General features: G+C 45.7%; 1 protein-coding gene across 2 annotated transcripts in view; it reads right to left on the bottom strand.

Moving 5' to 3' along the window:
• The window catches only part of TBC1D2B (TBC1 domain family member 2B), an 82,820-nt gene extending 59,402 nt beyond the window's left edge, over window positions 1-23,418 (bottom strand). For both annotated transcript variants that reach the window (XM_046652855.1, XM_046652856.1), the window contains exons 1-2: window positions 23,016-23,418; window positions 3,777-3,930 (exon numbers count right to left, since the gene is read on the bottom strand). In XM_046652855.1, coding sequence (XP_046508811.1) covers window positions 3,777-3,930; window positions 23,016-23,372 — 511 coding nt within the window. In that variant the 5' untranslated portion in view covers window positions 23,373-23,418. The remainder of the gene's footprint in view (window positions 1-3,776; window positions 3,931-23,015) is intronic.
• Between the last annotated feature and the right edge of the window lie 635 nt (window positions 23,419-24,053).

Below are 24,053 nucleotides of genomic sequence, written 5' to 3'. Positions count from 1 at the left end.
GACATGGCACCACTTGTCAGGCCATGCTGAGGTGGCTTCCCACATGCCACAACTAGAAGGACCCACAACTAAAAAAATATACAACTATAGACTGGGGGGATTTGGGGAGAAAAAGCAGGAAAAAAAAAATTTTTAATAAATAAACAACTGCCCAGGCCTGGGGCCTGGACAGTACTCTTTACCCTCCCTCTCCCTCAAATCTAATCTCATCTCTGAAGCCTCCAGTTCTTCCAGCCTACAATCTCCCAACTCTGCCCATTTCTACTCATCCCCTGCTACAACCCTAGTCAAGGCTACCACGATTTCTAGCCTGGACCACCACAACAGCCGCCTAACTGGTCTCCCTCCCTCTTGTCCTGCTGACAAATCCATTCTCTACCATTCAGTCACAGTTAATGGTCTCAAAATGCACATCTGATACTATCACTCACCATGCCTTCGCTTGTCTTACAAAGCCCTTCCAAGTCTGGTCCCTGATCATCTATATCGAGCTTCCTCTTTGTCACTCCTGCCCACCCACTCTACCTTTGAGCCAGGGACTTGGTCTCTAGGGCCTCCAGGTTCTTAGTTGACCTCCAGGACTCAGTTCAGCTGTCTCCAAGTCCAAGAAAGCTTTTCAGACACCACCAACACCCTGTGCTCCAATACCCCAGGCATAGATAAGTTTCCTGTGCTCATCTCTGGCTCTGTGCTTATCAGACTACATTGTACAGGTCTCTACCTGTCTGGGTCCTTCACTAGACCAAACACTCCTTGAGAACATGTACTATGACTTACTTGTCTTTACATCCTGGGCACCTGGCACAATGCCTAGAATACAGGAATGGCTGGAGTGAAAGACTAAATGAACAATCTCCATTTTCCAGATAAGGAAACTGAGGCTCGAAAAGACAGAGAGATGCCCAAGACACTAGAGCAGGGGTCAGCAAACTTTTTCTTAAAAGGCCAGATAGTAGTAGATATTCTAGGTTTGTGGGCCATATGGTCTCTGTCACAACTATTCAACTCAATGACTGTTGTGCAAAAGCAGCCACAGACAACACACAAACAAATGGGTGATGAATTATTCCAATAAAACTTCATTTCCACAAGCTGTAGTTTGCTACCCTTGTGCTAGAGGAAAGATGACTTACTCAGAATCTGACAAATAGTAAACATCAGATCCAAGACTCAAACCCAGGACCCTGGAGCTTCTTCCACCAGATTGAGCTGCCTTCCAAGAACTATACTGCCTATCAATGGAAAATGTTAATTCCCTACATCTTTCCCCATATTGACTTTCGGTGCTAGGAGGGTACTAATGGGTGACACCCACTAGACAACAAATGAAAATGTTTATAACAATTGGGTAACGAGGAGAGAACAGTAGGAAAAGTTTTATTTTTTAATGCAAATCAGAGTTAGAAAAACATTATCTTCGATTCTAGCTAGAGTTAGCATGGTTAGGCTATGCTGAGCAGATAACTGCAAACATAGCTTCAGAAACATCACAGAGCACCATTACAAACTGTAACACATTTTACCTCTTAACCAACTTTTACCTCTGATGATAAAACAAAAGGGGCTAGAATACAGCCTTCTCTCCTTGACTTCCTCCTTTAGACTTTTTGACTTCCTGAATAATTATAGTCTCGCAAGTTGCCCAGCGTTTCCAACTTTCATTATTTGTTCTTAACAGCTATCTAAAAATCATTAGAAGTCTAAAATTATAGTCATTTCCACACATAAAATCTTCAAAGGCACTCCACTGCTTTTAGGATAAAGTCTAAAATACCAAACAGGGAAGTCAAGGCTCTCTCCACCCTGGCCCTCACTGTGCCTCCAGGCTCAGCTCACTACAGCCTCGTGGGCCTTCTTTCAGTTCCTTGAAGGCACCACCAGCTCTCTGCAGCTCTCTCGCCTGAAACTCCTCTCAGGCTAACTCCTGGTCATCCTACAGGTCTCAGCTTAGATGCCACTTTCTGAGAGAGGGCTCCCAACCACCCAAAGCTGTGCTGGCCCCTTTCCTGGGCCCTTGGGACCCTGTAACTTCCCTCTCACACTTATCTCATTTTTTCTTCACACTCTGCTTGACTAGAAACTCCATGAGGAGAGGGACCAAGCCGATTATGGGTGCCTACTTTGCTGAATGAATAAGTAAATGTCAGATGGCACAAACTCTAATTTCCCATACTTAGAGTCCCAAAACCGAATGAAGAGAACCAAATATGGGCTTCAGATGTTCTCTCCGGCTCCCTAGCCACAGCATTTGGGCTTAAAAGAAGGAAGGGTATGTGTTATAGAGATTACAGGGCTGGGTGCTACTTCTTTGCCCCTCCTTTCAGTTTAACACCTGAGTCTCTGTCAGAGAGAAGCACTCTGTGTTCTCAAAATACAGGAACTGAGGCAAATCGAGTGTCTTCTATGCCAAAGGCATTAGCTACCATCATGAATACTGCCGCGTCCCCTACGGGGGTTTCCAAATGTCTCAAATGACTTTGATACTGAGTTAGAGAGCTTCTTTTGATCAAAAGCACTATAATAGTGGCTTTTAAAAAAACTCAGTAGAACTGTGAACTAAACATAGAAGGGGTTGAAGCTTGAAAAATGAAGGCATCACCTCAGCTCTTGGTATAGTTAGAGAGTTAAGACACCCATGACGATGACTTGAGAACTCTCACAGGACAACATATCCACAAGTATGAAAGTGCATACGGTAATTTCTCACTGACGGAGAGGACTAACCTGCTGAAAAAGACTGTGAATGGTAAAAACAAGGTTGGCAGGAAAACAGGGGATTTGGAGGAAAAAAAAGAATTAAAAGTCTCAGAAGGCATCTGTTTCTGAAACAAGTTGGTTGCCCATGTGCCCACACCATCCTCAGTTTACAGGGAACTCAAATGTAGCCTGTGTTCTGCTGAGCAGAGGGTTCCACAGGTGTTCTGAAGTGCCGACCACATCTCTTTAAAGTGTCAGAACTAGCCCTCACTGGCTTAAGTTTCAATGTGCACTCCTTTGATCCCTAAAAAATGCTAGTGTAATGGCCCGGCCTTTTCACGCCTTACTTGAGGACTCAGGGGACTGCTTTTTTCTGGGCCTGCTCTTTTTCCCTGCATGAAGACAAGGGGCCACAAAAACAGTCCTACCCTCATAATCTTGGGGGGAGGGGGCGGGACTGTCAGCAAATAACTGTTGCCCTGTTCTTTGCTTAACACAACCAGTCATGAGAGGATCACAGGGTTTTAATTTTTGATATTCAAATATAAAACCACATTATCTCTACATTGCAATCGGCCAGGGATCACCAAGAGTTGTAGAAATGCCACAAATCCAGAATAAAACGGAAACAGTGTTTGATAGTTAAAGTTTTCCTAAGAAACAAGGAATCACAAGCAGAATGCTTTGGGAATGCTTTCCTGGTGTAGACACACATCTGTAAACTCCAGCAACCCTGCCCTGCATGAATGTGCAGGCATGGGCCTTTCACTTTCAGGCAGGGTGGAGCAGGCTGACCCTGGAGTCAGAGTGGGAGTTATACTACCACAACTCACCACCTGCCGACCTCAGCTGTATCATCTCTTCAGGGTGCTTGGCACTGGCCTTGCCTGACTCCCAACGTTGTCATTAGGCTTGAATATGATTCATGTACATGGAAGTACTCAGTAACTATGGAATGCTGCCCATTCATGAGGAATCATCATCATTATTTTCATTCTGAATTTCCCTGCTAAGTTGATTTGCTGTGCCAAATGGCCTTACACAAAGAACTGACACATTACCCTCCATTTCTGACTTACCTGTGTTATCTCTGGCTACGAGACCCTTAGAAAAATCCCCAGGGGTTGGGGAGGTCCTGCTGGCCCACTTTACCATGTCAAGACTGTTGCAATATTCCCATCTCTTCTGCTGAAGCTCCTGTAACCAGTAAGTCATGAGTTGACGATTAGGAGCCTAGAAAGAGGGAGGTGGAGGAAAGTGTTATGGCCACTAGTAAGATGAAGAACTTAAAAAATTACATTGTGTGAGGACAGACTATACACCTCGTCACACGAAAGGGAGAGCTAAAGACAAGAGGTCAAAGAAATTTCAGTCTCAAGATTAGTAGCTTCTGCTCACAACAAGCTGGTCAAGCAAACAGCAATTTTAACATAAAGAATGTTAAGAAATCTTTTTAAATTCTAAAATTACAGAATGATACAATATAACATCTTCCTCAAAAGGTTTTAGGAAGGCTTGATATTCCTGCAGCTCTTTCACTCTGAGCACCTACAAATCCCATCGGAAGAAAGCCAATCTCACATAGGTACTGATGACCTCCTTGCCAAATCACATCAAATAATGGTATTTAAACTCTATGAGCTTCTGGGAGAGCATACAAAGAAAAGGGAGGATTAAAAACCACAGTCATATGTTGCTTAACGACAGGTTCACGTTCTGAGAAATGCATCGTTAGGCCATTCCATCATTGTGTGAACATCATGAAGTGCACTTACACAAACCTAGATAGTATAGCCTACTACACACCTAGGCTATACGGCGGTAATCTTATGGGACCACCGTCGTATATGTGATCTGTTGTTGACTGAAACGTTGTTATGCAGTGCATGATTACAGATGGCCCATCTACTGTAATGGCTAAAATTTTTTGATATTGACAATACCAAGTGCTGAAGAGGGTACAGAGCAACTGGAATTTTCATACACCACTGGTGGGAATGTATAATGGAGCAGTCTCTGTGGAAAACAGTTTGACAGTTCCTTATGAAGGTAAATGTACACTTACACAGTGATCCGGCAACCCCACTCCTAGGTATTCTATTTGCCCAAGAGCAATAAAAACATATATTCACACAAAAACCTACATGCCAATGTTCAGAGGCTTTATTCATAATCATCAAAAATTGAAAACAAGCCAAATGTCCTTCATCTGGTAAACAGATAAACTTTGGCACATCCACACAATGGAATACTATTCAGCAATAAAAAAGGAGCAAACCATTAATTCACACAACATGGATGAATACCTAGACCCAAAAGGCTACATACTGAATGATTCCATTTATGTAATATTCTGAAAAACCAAAATTATAAGGACAGAAAACCTATCTGTGGTCGCCAAGGTTTAGGGGTGAGGGGAGGAGCTAACTACAAAGGGACAGCACAGGAGAATTTTTGGGTGATGGAACTATTCTGCATCATGACTGTGGTGGCAGATACATAATTCTAGGCATTTGTCGAAACTCATAGAACTGTATGCCACAAAGAGTGAATTTCACTATTTGTACAGTAAAAAAAAAATCAAGACACAGAGGGAACCCAAAACAACGAACCCAGCTATAAACAAACTAGACGGCAGGTGTGGGTCATAGGTCTCCAGCTGCCCCCACAAAGGAGTCCCAAGGAGAATGATGCCATGGCACGATTATGGGAACCTCATCAACACTGGCGTCCTGCAGCCATAGTACACGTCTGAGTAGACAGCAGACATAGGGGGTCCCAGGGTCAGAGACAGTCTGGAAAACTGTAGGCCTGACAGCAAGTGACCGGCCAGAGACCAAACTGCTACTGTCCACAAAGAAAGGACAACCTCTGGGTGCTCTGACTACAACCTGGAGACTTTTCAGTGACATGCGCCCACACAGACCCAGGTAAGGAAAACCATCCACTAGAGGATCACTGTGTATTTTACAGAAAATTTTTCCAACTATCAGCCAAGCTATCATTTCATCCATTCATTGAACTAGCATTTACTATTAACATTTACCTCCTAGGGACCTGGAATCGGGATTTGGCCGAGCAAGAAAGATAAGACAACAAACCAGTAGTTTCCAGTCGTTTCAAGTGTTAAGTGCTATGACAGAGGTCAGAGAGGGTGAGATAGGGCTGGCATGACTGAAGAGCACAGATGAAAGACATCTAGCCCAGTGAGGGAGGTGAGGCAAAGGCCAAGGTACTCAAAGGTTAGGAAACCTGCCACCTGCAGATTCAAAAGGTACACAAGATTGGCTTAATGTCTGTCTTCTCCAATAAACATAAACTCCAAGATGTCTCCATTTTCTAGCACCTAGCTCAATGCCAGATACATAGTAGGTTTTTGTTGCATAAATAAGTGAAGAAATGAATGAACAAGTAATCAGGAGGTAATACAAGAGCTTGGTCTTAAAGGGCAAGTAGGAGTTAGCTGGAAAGACAAGGTTGAAAGAAGAAGTTCCAGGCAGTGAGAAGAATATGTGGAAGGGTCCAGAGGCAAGACAGCAGAAGTGAGCGGAGGCTGGAGGGATCCGAGGGAGGTGAGGCTCAGATAGGCAGGGACCAGGCCAGAGGGGACTCAGGTGCCTTCCTGGATTTTCAGCAGGGCAATGACATGATTAGACAACTCGCTGCTGTAGAAAAGGGGAAGCAGAGTTCAGAGAAGGGAGGAGACTAGCTCAGGCCTGGAAGCTGTGAGCCCTTGAGAAACCCATGAAGCAGAGCCTGAGTCTGCGGCAGGTAGGTCACAGGGTGGATGGTGGGGGCTCAGCCTGGCCCTGGGGCAGAACAAAGAGAACCCAGCATTCTCAGAGGAGGGAAGACGGGAGTGGCTGAGAAAGTAAGGGACTGGGAGACACAACCACAGGCAAAATCAGATCCCTAAGCCCACCTAGACCCGCTCCTTCCTTTCAGAGTTCATAGTGAGCCTGCAGTTTCCCAACCCCCAGCTTAGAGGAAAGTATGTTTGGGTGGTGTGTGCTTGCGTGCAGTGTGCATGTATGTTTACGCACGCATGTGTGTTCTGGTCCTCCCACAGGTTCCCCTGCCTGCCTGGCCCCCTATGCCCATCCTAGGGAGAAGACCACTCGGGGTTGCCCAGACACTTGCTCGACTCTCTCTCCTCAAGCCTGCACATGCTACTCTGCTCCTATTTGTGCTCGGTAGCAACAGGCTGCTCAGAAATCAGGCACACACTCACCGGGTCAGATCCCTCACTGCTCTCAAGCTGTCTCCTGCAATGCAGGCACCATGAAAAATCTGCTTTTTACAAGAAAAAACCTTTTCCTTTTAAAATTCTGGGTATTAAATCGAACTGGGGAACAATTACTAACCTCTTAATCATCTCTCACTAAATTCCTGGGGCAAAATAACTTTTTGGATCACATGCTTTCAATGTCCGACATATTATTCATGTTACAGAAATCTGGTCAATAAAGCAAAATTATCTTGAGACAATGATTAACTGGGGCTTGTCTCTTTTTTAAAAATCACTAGAAGAATCTGACTTCAATCCCCAAGTGGCTTGAGAAAGGCTGCTGGGGGCTGTCTGCACATGGCTCTGGGGCATGTGCCATCATCAGGGAGGCCGAAAAGCCCCAAAGGGCCCTTCTCCCAGTGGGCTGAACCCAAAGGCAGAAATGCACACAGGTTATCAGACAGGGCAGGACTCAAAGTAAAACACAGCAAAATCAGCAGAAATCCAGAGAGCCTCTGCATTCTCCATTTGGTATCTTTTTAACAGAGTCTGAAGTGAGATTTGGCCTCGAACAGTACTAAATAGATGTAGAATCACAAACTAGCCTCTTCGCCCCAGTCAGTTTGACATATAAAGTCGGTCTACATCTGCCCTGTCCAACAACACAGTAGCCACTGGACACACATGTCTACTGAGCACATGACATGTGGCTACTGCCACATAATGAAATATTTTGGATACACTGGGTTAAATAAAATATATTTATTAAAAGTAATTTTACCTGTTTAAATGTGAGTATTTGAAAATTTTAAAGTGGCTATTATGGCTCACACTGTATTTGTATTGAACAGTGCTAGTCTAGATAATGATGGCAAATAAATTCCATTTTGAAAGCCAAGATTGGAGGGAAACCCATCAGGGTGGGAAATGGCCAGGAGATTAAAACACAGGCCAAGGGGGCTGCCCCATGGCCGAGTGGCTAAGTTTGTGAGCTCCGCTTTCACGGCCCAGGGTTTCACCAGTTCAGATCCTGGGCACAGACATCGCACCGCTCATCAAGCCACGCTGAGGCAGCGTCCCACATAACACAACCAGAGGCACTCACAACTAAAATATTCAACTATGTACTGGGGGCCTTTGGGGAGGAGGAAAAAAAAAAAAGATTGGCAACAGATGTTAGCTCAGGTGCCAATCTTTAAAAAAGAAAAACGCAGGCCAAGGGCATGGGGTTCTTGGGGGTGTGGGGCAGCCAACATTATTCCCCTTCCACAGGACTTCATGACTTAACTTTCTTCTTTAACTGGGCACCTCCATATCTCCAACCACCCCATGCTCTGTTAACGCCCACTGAGATGCCAAAATTATTTCGGCACCCAAAAGAATGGGTCTGCCTCGTCTGGCTGATGGCTCATAGTTTAAGTACCTTTATTATCCCCTACCAAAGTGGGGCAAGTAGGACCCTTGAATGATCTGGCTTCACAGATAGCACCTCACGGGTCTATTACCAGGAGTTCTGTCCATGGAGCTACAGCTCAGCTGGTGACAAAGAGCACGTCATTGCTGAAGCTTATCACCATCACACTATATTCCCCAAGCACCCAGGGGCCAGAGAGCTAAGAACTAAGACTGGGAGAGAATCAGTATCTACCCCATCCTACCCTCAAATGATGATTTAAATGCTTTAATCTCAAATTCTGGAGAGCCACCAGACATTCCCAACATGCTGGAAGGAACAGAGATAAGGCAAAGCTCCACAGCTTAGCAGAGAGTGGGAGCCAATGCCAGGCAAGCACCCAGCAGGAGGCCAGGTATCTGAGGTTCACTGGGGCCATATCTTGAATCTCCCATAACAGTCATCTCTCCAACTTCTACTCATCCTTCAAAATCTAATGCAAATGCCACCTCCAGAGGACGTTTGCCTGGCCTGAGCCTGCATATTCTCTCCACTCTCTGAATAGGGAGCTCACAGCACCATTCAGCCTAGGTCAGCTTCCCACAGGGGTGAGAATTCTGAAAAAACAAATAAGGTGTGGGGCTTTGACCACCGAATAGGTAAGCATATTATAAAGCCACAATAATTAAACCAGCACTGTATTGCCAGAGAATCAAAATATGGAGCTAAGTAGACATCAAATGCAGGATTTCAAATAAAATCAGTGGGAAAAGCATTAATTATTAAACAATATCATTAGGACAACTCATTAAATATTTAGAAAGAAATAAAAGTATCATGAACTATGACCTAGGTGTGAAACCTAGGTCATAATATAAAATAAAATGAATTCAAATTTGATTCAAGATTTGAATGTAAAATAAAAACCATTTAAATTACTAGAAGAATGCCTATGTAATTAAAATTAAGTTTCTATCTCTTTCTGCATCTTGTAACAACAGTTGCATACATTTCTACCAAATTTTAAAAGTATGCAAGGGATAGTCAGACTTAAAAATCCAGCCATGTGGCACAGCAGAAATTCACACGGAAGGTTTCAGCAGAGACCTCCAGAACAGCTAACACCGAAGCGCGATCAGCAGCCACGAAGATGCTGTGGACAAGGAAAACCAAGCGCTCTTTCAAAACTGAGCCCCAAAGTGAAAGCTAGAAAGGCAGATCTTCAAACTGTAAGCCACAGACCTGCTTCTCACAGGGGCAACTCTAGGGAGCCGGCTCCAGGCTGAGTAGTGGCAGGGAGGCACTGATTTTAACAGGGTTAATTATTCTCCCCAGCAACATAAAGAAACCACTTGCTGTTAACATTTCTATTCTCTTGGAATGTAAACGCCTTTCTAAACCCAAAAAGAAAGACAGCAGAGAAAATGTCTACGTGTTCAAAAACACCACAAACAAAATTCAAAGACAGACAATAAACTGAGAAAAAGACCACAATAACTTCCAAGTTGCTGAGCATGGTGTGACGTTTCATGCCACCACAGCTGTGCAGAGGCACCTCGCTCTGCCAGCAATCAGAGAACTCCTGTTTGCCTGGGGAGCTCCTATTCATCTTTTTTTAAAAAAAAAAAAAACATATTTTTGGCTTTTATCTCTAATAATAACAACAACTCACATTTGCTGTGTAAAATTTAGAAAACACAGAAAAACAAAGAAGAAAATAAAATGAACATAACCACGCTGCCAGTAATAACGTCAATCAACTCTTTGTTGTACGTCCTTTCAGATATTATTCTATCCATAAATACATATACCAATTTTCTTTACAAAACTGGAATAAAATGATATAGACTCTTCCATAATGTATATTTACATATTAGTAATAATATCCATTAAGTAAACAGTTACTATATGCCAGACATTGTACTAAACATCTCATACACACTAGCATCTAAAGCTCCTAGCAATCTCACAAGATAACATTACCAAGTGCCCACGGACCCTGGAGCCTAAATGTCTGGGTTCAAATGCTAGCTCTGCCATTTGCTAGCTATGTTAAGCAAGTTACTTAACTTGTCTAGGCCTCAAATTCCTTCCTCACTGGTAAAATGTGAATAATAACAGGAACCTACTTCATGGGGTTGTTATGAGGATTAAATGAGTTAATGCACGTTAAGCTTACAACCGTGCTTGGCACACAGTAACTACTCATTAGGTATCAATTATCCATATTATCCCCACCATCTAAGATCTCACAGCCAGTTGGCACAGTCAAAATTCAAACCTGGTCTGTATGACTTGCTACCAAGGAGAAGAATGAGAAGTGCATGTCCAAGACAAAATCCATCCTCTCAGCATTTCAGCAGGAATCAGAAGTTCCTCTATGGTTTTTCTCAAATACTGAAATGTTGATGACCCCAACGAACAGCAAAGTTTAATTTAAAACACTGTAAATGTGTTGGCTTCATGGGCAAGGACAACTCCCGCATCAGAGGCTGATCCTTCACCCACCCCGCACCCGGTCAATGGAGAAGGTCCTCTAGACATCAAAGAGGGGTGGGCACAGCTTTACTGAGTCAGAGAGAGCATGACCATCAGTTTATAAAGTGCTTCCACTGGATGCTGTTAGCCACAATTCTGCTCTAAGGACCTTTCTAAAAAATGGACTGCAGTGAGCAATAACACCACCATGTATAAACAAATATGGAGAAGAGAGAAACTGTTCTCCAGCATAACAGAATCACCAGGTCTCCAGGTCCAAAGAACCCTCCTGTCAGCCTCTCAGATTCATGCTCCCTGACATTCTCCAGGTTTATCTACCTCAAGTCTCTGCAGCAGCATCTTAAGTGCTCTTGCTGTCCTCAGTTTCCCCTCTCCAAACCCTCTACTTACACCTAGCCAATGAAGTCATATATAAGCCCATGCTAAAAACTCTCTGACGGCTTTCAAGTGCCAAGAAATTTGGCATGGTAATCTGGTCCACACTGCCCCACACTCCACAGGAGTACAGCCTTTCTTCCACACAGCAGGCACACAGAAGCTAGTTCAGCTTCCACAACCCCTGTACTTACTGCACTAACACCCACCTGCAAATTCCTACTTACTCCTCGAGATGCAACTCAAACATCCTATCTATGAGGCCATCTGAGATCCCTTACAGAACCAATCATGCTATCTGTGATGACACAGCGCTTCAGTCACCCATTTAGGGTGCAAACTCTGGGCACCTCCCCAAAGGGTCAGGGCCTACCATGTTTATAAGCCAGAAGAACAGCATAACCAATGGTCACGATGGAGCCACAGAAAGGAGAATACACAGACAGATGGGTTAAGTTTGCACACTCCACAGAAAGCAATTTAAACTGGATGGATAGTTTGACTCACTCATAAGTCTTAAAAGGATGCAATGGCTGCTCATAATGCAGGAATTTTTGTTTTAAATCTAAAGTAGGATACCTGGATTTCCAAGATGTGTCTAAGGCAATTCTTCAAAAGCAATACAAAGCACAAGAATATTATAAGCAGCCTGATAACACAAAACAAAACTCAGATGAAAAACAGACCACAACTCCAAATCTGATAAATAAGTTTAGGTTCCAAATTTTCTTTTGAATGTTCCAAAATCATGAGCCTGGAAACAATCTCAAGGGATCTGGCCCAGCAGCAATGAAAAAAAGTGAAATTTTTCCCTGGGAAGGTTTTGAAATCTTCCGTTTCAGTCCAGTGACAGATGCTGAGAAGAGAAATGACACTGATCTCCTGGCTCCTCAGAAAATGGAAGGCCTCTGCATGGACCTCCATTCCTCTAGGAGACACAATAAATTCTTATTTATCTTTTTACACTGCTATCTTAAAATCAGTTGTTTTCACATATCTCATTAAAATAATTATATGAATTCTAATCTAAATCCTTTTCAAATGCTGAGCAAGAATCCAGGTCCCACCGTCATCGTCCCTGGACAGTGTGAATGGGAGGCGGGCAGCCTTCCCCTGGGAAGGTGCCCCACTTCTCACCCACTCTGGAAGGTGGGAGTCTGAGTTTTGCCATCTCTGACAGTCAAGCATCCTCTTCTAAAAAGCAAACACCTTGAGAGAAAAGCCGTTTCTTAAACTCTTCTTCAGCTTCTTAAACCCTTCTTCAGCTGACACCTTTTTCAGCTTTAATGATTTAACAGAGATTAACAATAAGGGCAACGGAAGAGGAGAAGAGAGGCCAAAGACAGAACAAAGACAAGCAAGCACATGTTCATAGAAAAGGTGGCATGAGAGATTTCATGGGCTGGGCTGGGCAAGAGATTTCACCCAGACAGGGACAAGGCCACTCTCTGGGCCTGCTCTTCCCTGCAGGAAATGTGGAAATGTCAAAATGCTTTCTGTTTCAGAGAGAAAGGGAGCACGTGGCCTCCAAGTGACCACAGGGCTACATTCCTAAGGCTCCCTATCAGCTCTGCCATTGCACAATAAGAGAGAGCCAGGGTTTTATGAGCTCAGGATAAATAAAAACTCTGCAGCCACAGCCAGCAGCCTGTTGGAGAGCCCCATGCCACCTCTGCCTGCAATGGTTTCCACATACCATGCAAAACTGCATGCGTTGCTCTGGCTTGATGTTTTTTAACTTAAAAGTAGGACACAGGGGGGCTTGCCCCGTGGCTGAGTGGTTAAGTTCGCGCACTCCGCTGCAGGCAGCCCAGTGTTTCGTTGGTTCGAATCCTGGGCGTGGACATGGTACTGCTCATCAAACCACGCTGAGGCAGCGTCCCACATGCCACAACTAGAAGGACCCACAACGAAGAATATACAACTATGTACCGGGGGGCTTTGGGGAGAAAAAGGAAAAAAGTAAAACCTTAAAAAAAAAAAAGTAGGACACAGGAATGACTGACTTAATATGATGTTTTAGGAACTGGGTTTTGGGAGGGGCAGACTCCCAGGCTCCACCAATCAGAAATGTGGAGGGCAGGGGAGCCTGGTACTAGAAATCTGCCCAGGCCTTCAGTGAATTTACAGGAGTGTTTGTGGAGCATGTTGATTTCTAACAGTCTTTTAAGGTAGAGCTGATGTCTCAGGAAAGTGTCAGATGGTTCTTCTACACTATTCTCTTATTTACCTCTCTCTGGGTGAAAAGTTGGGGGCTCTAAAAGTCCTTACCAGTTATTCAATGGCGGCAATCATTAAAACTTACTCTCCCAGAAACACCCTAAGGACGCCAGGCAAACACTACTGCCCTCAGAAGCTTCCCTCTGAATGCCCCGGGAGGAGCCTTGCACATGGGGGTGTGCCAGTGACTAGGCAATCCACACAAGAGACAGAAACCTCAGGGCTATCAGGGAATTGGGGGGAGGGCGTAACTGACCCCAAATCATTGCTCTGGAGCATAGAAACTCAGAATGCAAAAAAGATATGCAGATAAAAACCAGAGTGTCAACCTAAGGATAAATACTTCACTGCTCTCCACCCACGTAGTTCAGTTATTTCTAGTTCACTTAGAAAACCATCAACAGCGCCAGTCTTTACTTCAGAGCCAAAGAGAACAGTCATTCATGATCTGGAGAGCAGTGCTTCTCAAAGAAAGGGCCACAGAGGTCTGTAGCAGAAGGGTTGGGATGACGGATAATAACAGATTTCTGAGGTCAATCCTGGCCTACCAATTGAGTCAGAATCTCTGGGGGTGAAACCCCAAAATTTGCATTTTAACAGGATCCCAGGAGGCTGCTTCTCCATGCTTAGTTTGAGAACCACAACTCTGAAAGAGATGCATCCCTTTAAACAGAAATGAAAGAAAGCTTTATCAGCATGTTATCTCTGGGATAGCATACGGTGAGAGAGCTGTGTAAGCTGTAAAGCCTAAAAAGCCGGTTCACTTCCAAGGCTAGAGTGTATGGCTCACAGAGCAGCAAAAGAAAACACAGCCAGCTACCAAAGGTCTGATCTCCTCTGGTGCACATTTCCAAAGAGAAGCCTCCTGAGCAGGGATGCACAGGCCTAGTTCCTGCCAGGGAAGCACCACTAATGTCCATTATCAAGTCAAGCCCACTGGAAGGTCATCATCTATACTGTTAATTTCCAATCTTCATGACTAAACCTCTTAAGTCTATGCCAAAGCACAAAATAGGTAACTGTACAAGTTAAATATCTGGATACAACAACTAAACAAAATAAGCCTAATTTCCTGCCGATGGATTAGGATAGAAACATAAAGCAAGTATCATCAAACTGCTGGGTTTAAAATAGTAAAATATCATGTGTCTGGGGAGGTTTTAGTGCCAGAGCTGCCACTACCCAGCTGTGGGACTCAGTTTCCTCACTGTGTCACAAAGCGGGCAGGGCAGGCTAATCTCTGAGGGTCTCTTCAGTTCTGCCTAAGGGATAATGACCCTCGGAGCCAAAACACCAAATGAGTTCCTCCAGCTCACAGAGCCACTTACTGACAATGCCCTAATCACACCCCAGAACGGGACAGGACCAAGTCCCTGAGGCCAGAGTAATAGTTAACTCCAGCTAGATGCCCATCAGGGCCTTGCTCAACACAGTCTGTTAGGCAAATGGCTGGCCGGCTACATCACATTTTGAAACTTGGGCCACCTTCCCTGCAAACACAGCCTCCCCTGGACATCACAGAGTTGGAAAGGGAAATGAAAACTGGGCCTGCTGCCTAGAAATAATTCCTATAATCCAAGATCAACATCTCTGATAACACTGGCCTGCCCACTTCCAGCCTACCGCCAGGCCTACCAACCAAGACTCACACAAATTCTCACCTGAGGGGCAGATTGCTCAGGGAAAGTCTGCTCTTTCCGATAGGGCTGGCCCTGGAAAGGGGCGGAAGAGAAGCCCAAAGGATCTCAGCTCCTAATTCTCCCCCTTCTCCACCAGATCCCAGTTCTCCTACACAATCCATCTGAAGAAGTTAAGCAAATGGCCAAGCATGCAAACTCATTAAAAGACGCTGATTGCCATCTGAGTGGGAACACATCTTGCTGACCTAAGAAGAACTAAATCTTTGAGCAGCTACACAATTATACCAAAACCTTACCAACTCTCCAGGCCACCTTCTCCAGGGAGCGCTTCCCAATCATCAGTCATGCAGATCTCTCCTATTCTGCAACGCTCACAGAAATGGGTATACAAACCACAGATTTCTGGCTCTGGGCCATATCCACATCAGTAACTTACATAGAGAACTCCCCCTCCTCTTCATCTGCTATGGAAAAACGCCAGACCTCCCTCAAAATCAAAAAACTCGCAGACATTTGATATTTACTCCCAAGGCTGAACATTACAGACATAGTTTCTCTCCAAATTTTTTTTTGAAGCTATCAGGTGCTAATCTGTTTTTAAAGTCTTAACACTGTAGTTTCCTAAATGAATGGAAAAATTTCACTGCTGTATCTGCAGAAAAAGCATAATGCTTACAACATGGCAGATGCTCAAAAATATTTGCTGGGGAGGGGCCAGCCCCGTGGCCGAGCGGTTAAGTTCGTGCACTCCGCTTCAGCGGCCCAGGGTTTCACCGGTTAGAACCCTGGGCGCAGACATGGCACTGCTCATCAGGCCACGCTGAGGCGGCATCCCACATGTCACAACTAGAAGGACCCACAACTAAAAATACACAATTATGTACCAGGGGGCTTTGGTGAGAAAAAGGAAAAAATAAAATCTTTAAAAAAAAAAAAAATTGCTGGGGGCTGGCCCAGTGGTGCAGCGGTTACATTTGGCGCACTCTACTTCAGCAGCCTGGGTTTGCAGGTTCAGATCCCAGGTGCAGACCTACTCCACTCATCAGCCATGCTGTGATGGCAACCCACACATAAAATAGAGGAAGACTGGCACAGATGTTAGCTCAGGGTTAATCTTTCTCAAGCAAAAGAAGAGGAGGATTGGCAACAGATGTTAGCTCAGGGTGAATCTTCCTCAGGAAAAAAAAAAATGGCTGAATGGATAAATCTCAATTTGCAGAGGGACACTGCAAATCTCCCTCTGACCATGCAACAATAGCATACCACACACACCCCAAGAGAGCATGAGGGCCTGAAGCATTCCTTCAGTCAACTAGTATACACTGAGCATCTAATACATGTCTGACACTCCTCTAAGCATAAAAAACACAATGGTGAACCAGAGACAAATCTCTGCCCTCAGGGGGCTTCTGCTCTACTAGGACACAGCATCAGATGCTCCAAAACGAGACCAGGACTAGATCCATTTCAGGGAGCAACACCATCCTGAATCTCTGTCGATTTGGGGTTTCCCATGCTCCCTAGTGAGCTACTGTTTACTGCACAATCATGAAACCTGCAGTCTCCCCAGGGACCATCTCAGCCTCTTGTCCCTCAGAGTGCCTTCCACACACAAGTGCCAAGCATGTTCACTTCACTGATTCTCCAGTTAGAGTATCTAGCAGCAGGCTAGTTACAAGCATTACTACTTCCTAATTCACCATTCCACACTGCATTCACTCTGTGAAAGCAAACAAAATCCAGCTGAGGACGGGCTATCTGACACGATGTAGGCAAACACCCACTCTATTACATAAATAGATGCTATTACATAAACCTCTAAGAGAACTGAAAATTCCTAATCAAAACCTCCTCCCCTCCCTTAATCTGGGAGTCATTTCTACAATAACAGGGTTCTTTTCTTTCTTTAGAGGGAAGGTTGTCTGTGTTTTGTTCTGACCACAGATGGGAAGGCTGTACCAACCCAGTGGCTGATGGGTACGGGCACCAGGACAAGGAGATCTGTCCACCCCTCAGAAGCCTACGTGAGGAGGGAGCTCATGTTCACAGCCCTCCCACAAATGCATTTGACCCCTCCTACCATTTCTCAAGAAACAGTTACCTCCAAAGGGGAAGGAAATTGGCAATGTGCGTAAGAGCAAAGCAAATGGAAAATGAGAGAGTTTAATGAAGGTGGCCATTAGGAATGCTTCAGGAAAGGCAGCCCACTCTGGCAGGACAAGCCCCAGACACACAAGCCCCCAAAGCCTGCAGCATCCCCCACTCAGGAACAACAGGGCTTAAGAAGCAATGGACTATGATATCTTCAACTTTACATTTATTCACTTTTAAGCCAACCTGTCTGCCAGTGTGTAACACAGATACTTCAACCCTTAATACACAGACAAGATAATCCTCCAACATAGTTAGATGAAAATACTGGACGTGACCCAACCATCAGTTTGAGAGAAAGAAAGAAAAAAAAAACTATTTGTCAACCCCTCCTTAAAACTCTTCACTTTCCTACAGCTCTGGCCCCAAAGGCCTCCCCTTACACAGGCTATGTCCCCTTTACCCAAGCTGCCATCTGGCACTCCTTGGGTCCCACACAATCAATCCCCCCACCGAAGGGCCTCTGCTTCTGCCATTTCTTCTCCCTAGAACACTTTACTTCCCTCTCCATTCCTCCAGTCAACACCAACTCATCCTTTATTCCTTTTTTTTTTTTTTGAGGAAGATTAGCCCTGAGCTAACCTCTGTGCCCATCTTCCTCTACTTTATGTGTGGGACGCCTGCCACAGCATGGCTTGACAAGTGGTGCATAGGTCCGCACCCGGGATCCAAACCGGTGAACCCTGGACCACCGGAGCAGACCATGTGAACTTTACCATTGAGCCACTGGGCTGGCCCCCCAACTCATCCTTTATATCTCAGCTCAAATGTCACTTTCTCAGGAAGTCTTTCCTAGCCCTTGCCCACTCCAAACTAGCTTAGGACCCTCTATTATATATGCATCACACCTCTTTCCTTTCATACTTTGTAGCACTGGTTGGCGTTTTACTTGTACTAATGTCTGTCTCCCCACTATACAGAAAGCTCCACAAGGACAGACACTATGTTCATCTTGTTCAGTCTGTAACCTCAGTGCCTAAGTACACAGAATGAGTGAGTGAATGAACAAATGAATGAGAAGTGCCCGAGGGCTTCCTAAAACACAAGAGGCAGTGAACTACAGCCCAAGGGCCATATCCAGCCCACTGCCTATTTTTAAACACCTATGAGGCACGAATGGTTTTTACAGTTGTAAACAGTTGAAAAAAAATCAAAAGAACAATATTTTGTGACATGTGAAAATTACATGAAATTCAAATTTCAGAGTCCATAAATAAAAATTATGGGGACACAGCTACACTAATTCTATGGTTGTTTCTGTACTGCAACAGCAGAGTGGTCACAGCAATGGTATGGTCACAAGACCTAAAATATTTACTACATGGCCCTTTACATAAACATTTACCCACTGCTATAACAGTGTCCTCAGAGTCCAGACTGTGTGCATGAAATACAAGAGACCTGAAATCCAAGACTGACTGTAACCTGGGTGAGTCGTCCCTCTTTGGTTTCCTGATGCCTGTTATACTTAGTGGGCATTCACTGAATGGCAGACACCTCCAGGACATGAGGTAAGAATGTCATTTAATACATTTGAGAATTCTGGCTGATCACTTCTAAAGGGTTGGAGCTCACACCAAAAACAATGCTTACTGGGTGACCACCTTCTACTCATTCTTTCAACAAACGTCTACCCAGGCACCTGCTTTGTGCAGGTACCATTCTGGGAGGTGAGAATACAAACAGCAGCCCTCAGGGGGCCTCCTGAGCAGGAAATAGGGTGGAGACTATGCTATAATGAGGACTATGTGCCAGGCAGCGGAAGATGGAAAGCAACTGATATGATACTGTACTTGCCTTTAAGGAATTTACTGATTGGAAGGCCATGACAAACCCATGAAAAGTTAAGTCTCAATAAAAGATTTAAACAGTACTTCAAGCCCCTAAGCAGATGCCCCAGGGCAGGATGTCTTAGCAGAACCATTCAGTCAAGAAGACTGGCTCATCTCATCTATTTTGTAGTGAACACACTATGATTACCCAGGCTAACAAATGTTTGTCATTAAGCTGAGAGCAGTTTCAACACTAGAGAATGTGCATCCTTCCCACAAAAATGGGTTAAAAATGGGATGCATGACTGTTGAGTTATGTGTGACTTGGAAACCCAACACACCTGTCCATTTGAGCACCAAATGCCTCAAGAAAGGGAGTAGAGGGAGCAGAATTCATCTGCCGATAGGCTGATGATGCTCCTTGCTCCAGAGACTGCAGAGATCTGACAGAGCAGGGTCGTTCAAGCTTTACCCCCAGTCAGTCACATGCTCTCCTTCCCAAAGTGCCAGCTGACTCCAGAACTGTCTCCCGCTCCTCAGATCCCAGTGAAGCTCAGTAGAAGCCTCCACCACCCCTACACACAGACACGTGCGCACGTGCACACACACACACACACACACGAAGCCTCAGCCTCTGCCTGCCCAGTGTAGCAGTTTCCAAATATGTAGTAACAGGTACTGTAGAGCCTGGTAAAGAATTGTTCAGTAAAATGTTCATGGTGCATTCTTACTCACTTTTCTGTGAAAAGGACAGAAATCAAATGCAGTAAAGGAAAAACCACTACATCTTATCTAATCCAAAACCACTGATATCCAAAGTAAAAAAAGGTAGACTTGTCAGCACATAGAACACAATTAGACACTCAGCATTTTGGACACTCACTGTTCCAGAGTCTCTACTATTAAAGAGAGAATGAGTGGAGCATCACGACCTCAGGCAAATCACATCCCCGCTCTGGCCTCCATTCTCTCATCTGTAAAATAAACTGGACCAGATCCGAGTTTAGGAATAGAGAAGTTAACTAAGAAATTCCAGTATCAGCTTTCATTAAGACTCAAGCAGCAAAACATTTTGGAAAAGCCCAACAAAACCACAGCTTCTCCAGAGAAGGCAGAGAGATGCTTTAAACAAGAAACATGATAATACAATAAGACTTTTCTTTTCTCTTTAACTCATCTGTCAAAAGAAATGGTATCTGTAAAATTATATACAAGTAGCTGAAGTTTGAACAGGGCTTAATCATCATTAGCCTAGAATCCCCCTCAGAAATCAGGGTCTCCCCTATGGCTGAGCAGCCCTTAAGTGAAGCAATAAAGCTTATGGGCATCAGTTCTTACATCTGAAGGTGAAAAGGAAAATAAATTGCTAATTTCCACCAAAAAATTTTTACTCTCACAGCTCAAAAGGAATCACTGTACACTAGAATTCATCCTTCTTAAAATGCATGCCTACTCTGAAATCCTACATCCTGACTGCTCCTTTCTTTTGGAAAGCCTTGGTTGTGGTTCCATTTCCACTGTTTTTTTTTTTTTTTTTAGGAAGATTAGCCCTGAGCTAACATCTCCTGCCAATCCTCCTCTTTTTGCTGAGGAAGGCTGGCCCTGTGCTAACATCCGTGCCCATCTTCCTCTACTTTATATGTGGGATGCCTACCACAGCATGGTGTGCCAAGCAGTGCCATGTCCGCATCTGGGATCGGAGCCGGCGAACCCTGGGCCGCCGAAGCAGAACGTGCGCACTTAACCGCTGCACCACCGGGCCGGCCCCCCATTTCCACTGTTTTTATGAAGCAGACCCTTGGCCTCTGGCATTCTGTCTTATTCTGTGACTACTTCAACTTCACATATCAAAATATTCCTGCAGAGTCAGTAACTCACACAAAAATGGATTTCCTTTTTTTAAAGAAATATTCTGAACATACAAAAAGATGGATAGAATAATATAACAACACAGGTGTATCTACCATCCAGTCCTAGAAATAAAATACTGCAAGGACAGTGGAAGCCCCTGGGCGCCCATCTCCATTCACATTCCCCTCTATTCCCATCAGCAGGAACCACCATCCTGACTCCAGGACTCTTCACACCAGCAGCTCTCCCACTCACCACACACCATGTACACTTACATGATCTGCTTAATCTTTACTAAACGGTATCATTCTGTGTGTACTCATTCTGTAACTTCATTTTTCTTGCTCAATTTTATGTTTATGAGAGTCATCCACATTGACACCTATAGCTCTCATCCCTTTGTGTTCACTGCTGCATAATATTCCGTTATAGGAATATAACACATATTTGGCCAAAGACACTGCTTGTTGTTTCATTTGACTGCCATGTAGTGTCAACTCTGTCCCAGCCGTTTTCCATAACATTTTCCAGAATCCTCACAACCACCTAATGAGGAAGGTCAGATTCCCAACAGACCAAAAACGAACCTGGAACAGAGAGGTGGCGTTAACTTGCCCAAGACATGTGAGTTGCAGACTCAGGCTGTAAGGTCAAGTCCACCCAACTCGAAAGCTGCCGACACTGCAGCTTGTAGCCCCACTTATGCAGATACCTCCATTATTTCATTTTTTTTAATGAAAAAACTGATACAGGGCTCCAAAGTCACCTGAGAAAATCTGAAACAGGATGCTCTATTTTCTTTTTTAACAAACAATTCCATAGGAAATTCATCTGACACAAGAATAGTCCATGTACACAGTGAGGACAAGCCTTTACCTTTGGCAAACGTCCCTGTGTACTGGCTGGAGTCATTCCCAAGTTTATACAAATGCTTTCTAACTAAGCCCGAGTTGAACTGCAAAGCTGCTTGGCTTCCTTTGGAGAAAGAGGCTGTCTGTGCCCACTTAGAGACAGAATGGAGGAGCCTGAAAGAACGTGGGAATCAGACTCTGCTTGAAATGGCAAGAGCTGAGTTGACAAAGCTCTAAGAACGACCTCAGGGAGCAGCCCACTTTGCTCTCCACTTGGCCAGCTTTGCAGAGAGCATTCATACGTCCCAGCCCAGCCCTGCTGCTCTGGAGAAAGCCCAGCTTGCAATACGGAAGAGAAGTAAGAAAGACGAGCAAGGGTGGAGGCTCACAGGAACCAGGCAGAGAGCAAGGCCAGGAGAGAGGCACCCGGGTCCAAGCCATTGCCCAGATCCCCAGGTGCTCGAAGCAGGAGGGTCACTAGGAGATGAAGGGGTTTAACACTCTAGGAACTCCGAAGGACAAGGGAGGCCTCTTAGCACCAGGACCAGGACTCCTGACTCTAGCCCCATACTTCTACACTGCATCTCCCACACCGTGTTTCTCTGCTAAAAGATTAAGGAAGCCTGGAATGAGGAAGGCAGAAATGGTTGAAGCAATCCTTTCCCACCTCTCCCAGCCAAAGTAAGGAGCAAGAAAGGCTCTGCCGCTCACTGGCTGTGTGACTTCAGCTGGAGCAACACTGCCCACTTTGGAGGGGACTGTAGTGGATTTATCTCTAAGGGCTCTGCCATCTCTGACTCTGTCTATAATACCGAATGCAGTAACATTTACTGAGCAGTTTAGAGTATAATTCATTTAATCCCAACATTCTTAAGTTAGATCCTACTAGTATCCCCATTTTACAGAGGAGGCAGCTGAAGCACAGAGAGGTTAAATAACTTACTCAAGGTCAAGAGGCCTACAGTCATGGATGCCTGGGAGGGATGCACAGGATGAGGACGTGGGGCGCACAACAGTGGGGCCTGAGGGTAGGCTGAGGGAGATGAGCGGTCAAAGCGTCTGAGGAAAGGAGAGGTGACTGAGCAGCCCCCAGTCACCCTGGCCTAAGCCTAGGTCCTTAGGGCATAAAATGGGGACTCGCGGACAGAGTCTGGGGAAGTGGGGAAAGGAAGGCAGACTAGGGCCTTAGAGAAAGCAGGATGCATGGAGAAAGTGGACATAGCTAGGCTGGCTGGGGGTAGGAGGCGGACCTGGAGACTAAGCAGGGGAGCCGACCAAAGGGCGTGTGACGGGTTCTGCGAGTCCGGGTGCGGGGATTTGAGGGGCGGGAGGTCGCACCTTGAGCACTGTGACGGTTCCCGCGCTGTGCACCTGGAAGTGCGCGGGCAGCTCGGCGCCGGGCTCCGCCGCCTCGTCGGGGCCCTGGTAGCTGAAGCAGGCGTCCGCGATGTCCAGGTGGCCGAGGGGCAACGCGTCCTGCGGGCTCTTGAAGTAGTAGAGGTAGCAGCGGCGAGCGTCGAACACGAACCAGCGGCTGCGGTAGCCGCGCAGCGGGCCTTTGCCCGACAGCTTCTGCAGGTAGCCGCACAGCCGCGCTGGCTCCCGCCCGGGCCCCACCCCAGGCTCCGCCGCGGCCCCCGGGGCCGCGCCCTCACTACCGCTGCCCTCCTCCACCCGGGCACCGGACCCCGGCATGGCCGGGCCGCGCGCCCACCACCAGCACCCCGAACCCCTCGCCTCCTTGCCGCCGCCGCCGCCACCGCGCCCCTCCCCGCAGTCCCGCCGTTCCGCACGCCCTGCGGGCGCGCAAAGCAGCCTGGGACTTGTAGTCCCGCCCCCGCCCGCCCCCGGGAGCCCCTGCCCTAGTCCCAGCCCTGTTCCCAGCCCCGGTCCCAGCCCCGGTCCCAGCCCCAGTGCCAGCCCCGGGTTCCTCACCGCCCCAGAGGCGAGGTCTGGGCGGGTCGCCCTAGCGCCTCATTACTTTCCTGTAACTTGAGGCTCAGAATCCCGCACTGCCAGGGTGAAACATCGTTCTATTTCTTTACAGGAGTGTGGTTTACATGGGAATGTGCGTTTCTCAAAACCTATCAGAGTGTCCACTTAAAACTGTGCATTTCACTGTGTGTGAATTATACTTCAGCGCAAAACTTTATTTTTAAATCTCTGCCCTGCAAGAATCACGGGCTAATGCAAAAATGAGAGAGCCTATTGCCTGGCCCGGAGTGGGTGCTCAGTAAATATTCGCAGAATGCATGAATGAAAGCATAAGCATTTCTAACCTCTCCACACTTCAGTTTGTTCACTGAAGTCAACAAATATTTATTAAGCACCTTCTGTGTGCCAGGTACAGTTCCATACCCTAGAGGATGCAGCAGT

This window comes from Equus quagga, chromosome 2, assembly GCF_021613505.1.
Source record: "Equus quagga isolate Etosha38 chromosome 2, UCLA_HA_Equagga_1.0, whole genome shotgun sequence".
In the NCBI taxonomy this organism is placed as follows: domain Eukaryota; kingdom Metazoa; phylum Chordata; class Mammalia; order Perissodactyla; family Equidae; genus Equus; species Equus quagga.
Note: the sequence above shows the minus strand (reverse complement) of the source record. Positions and strands in the feature narration are given on the sequence as shown.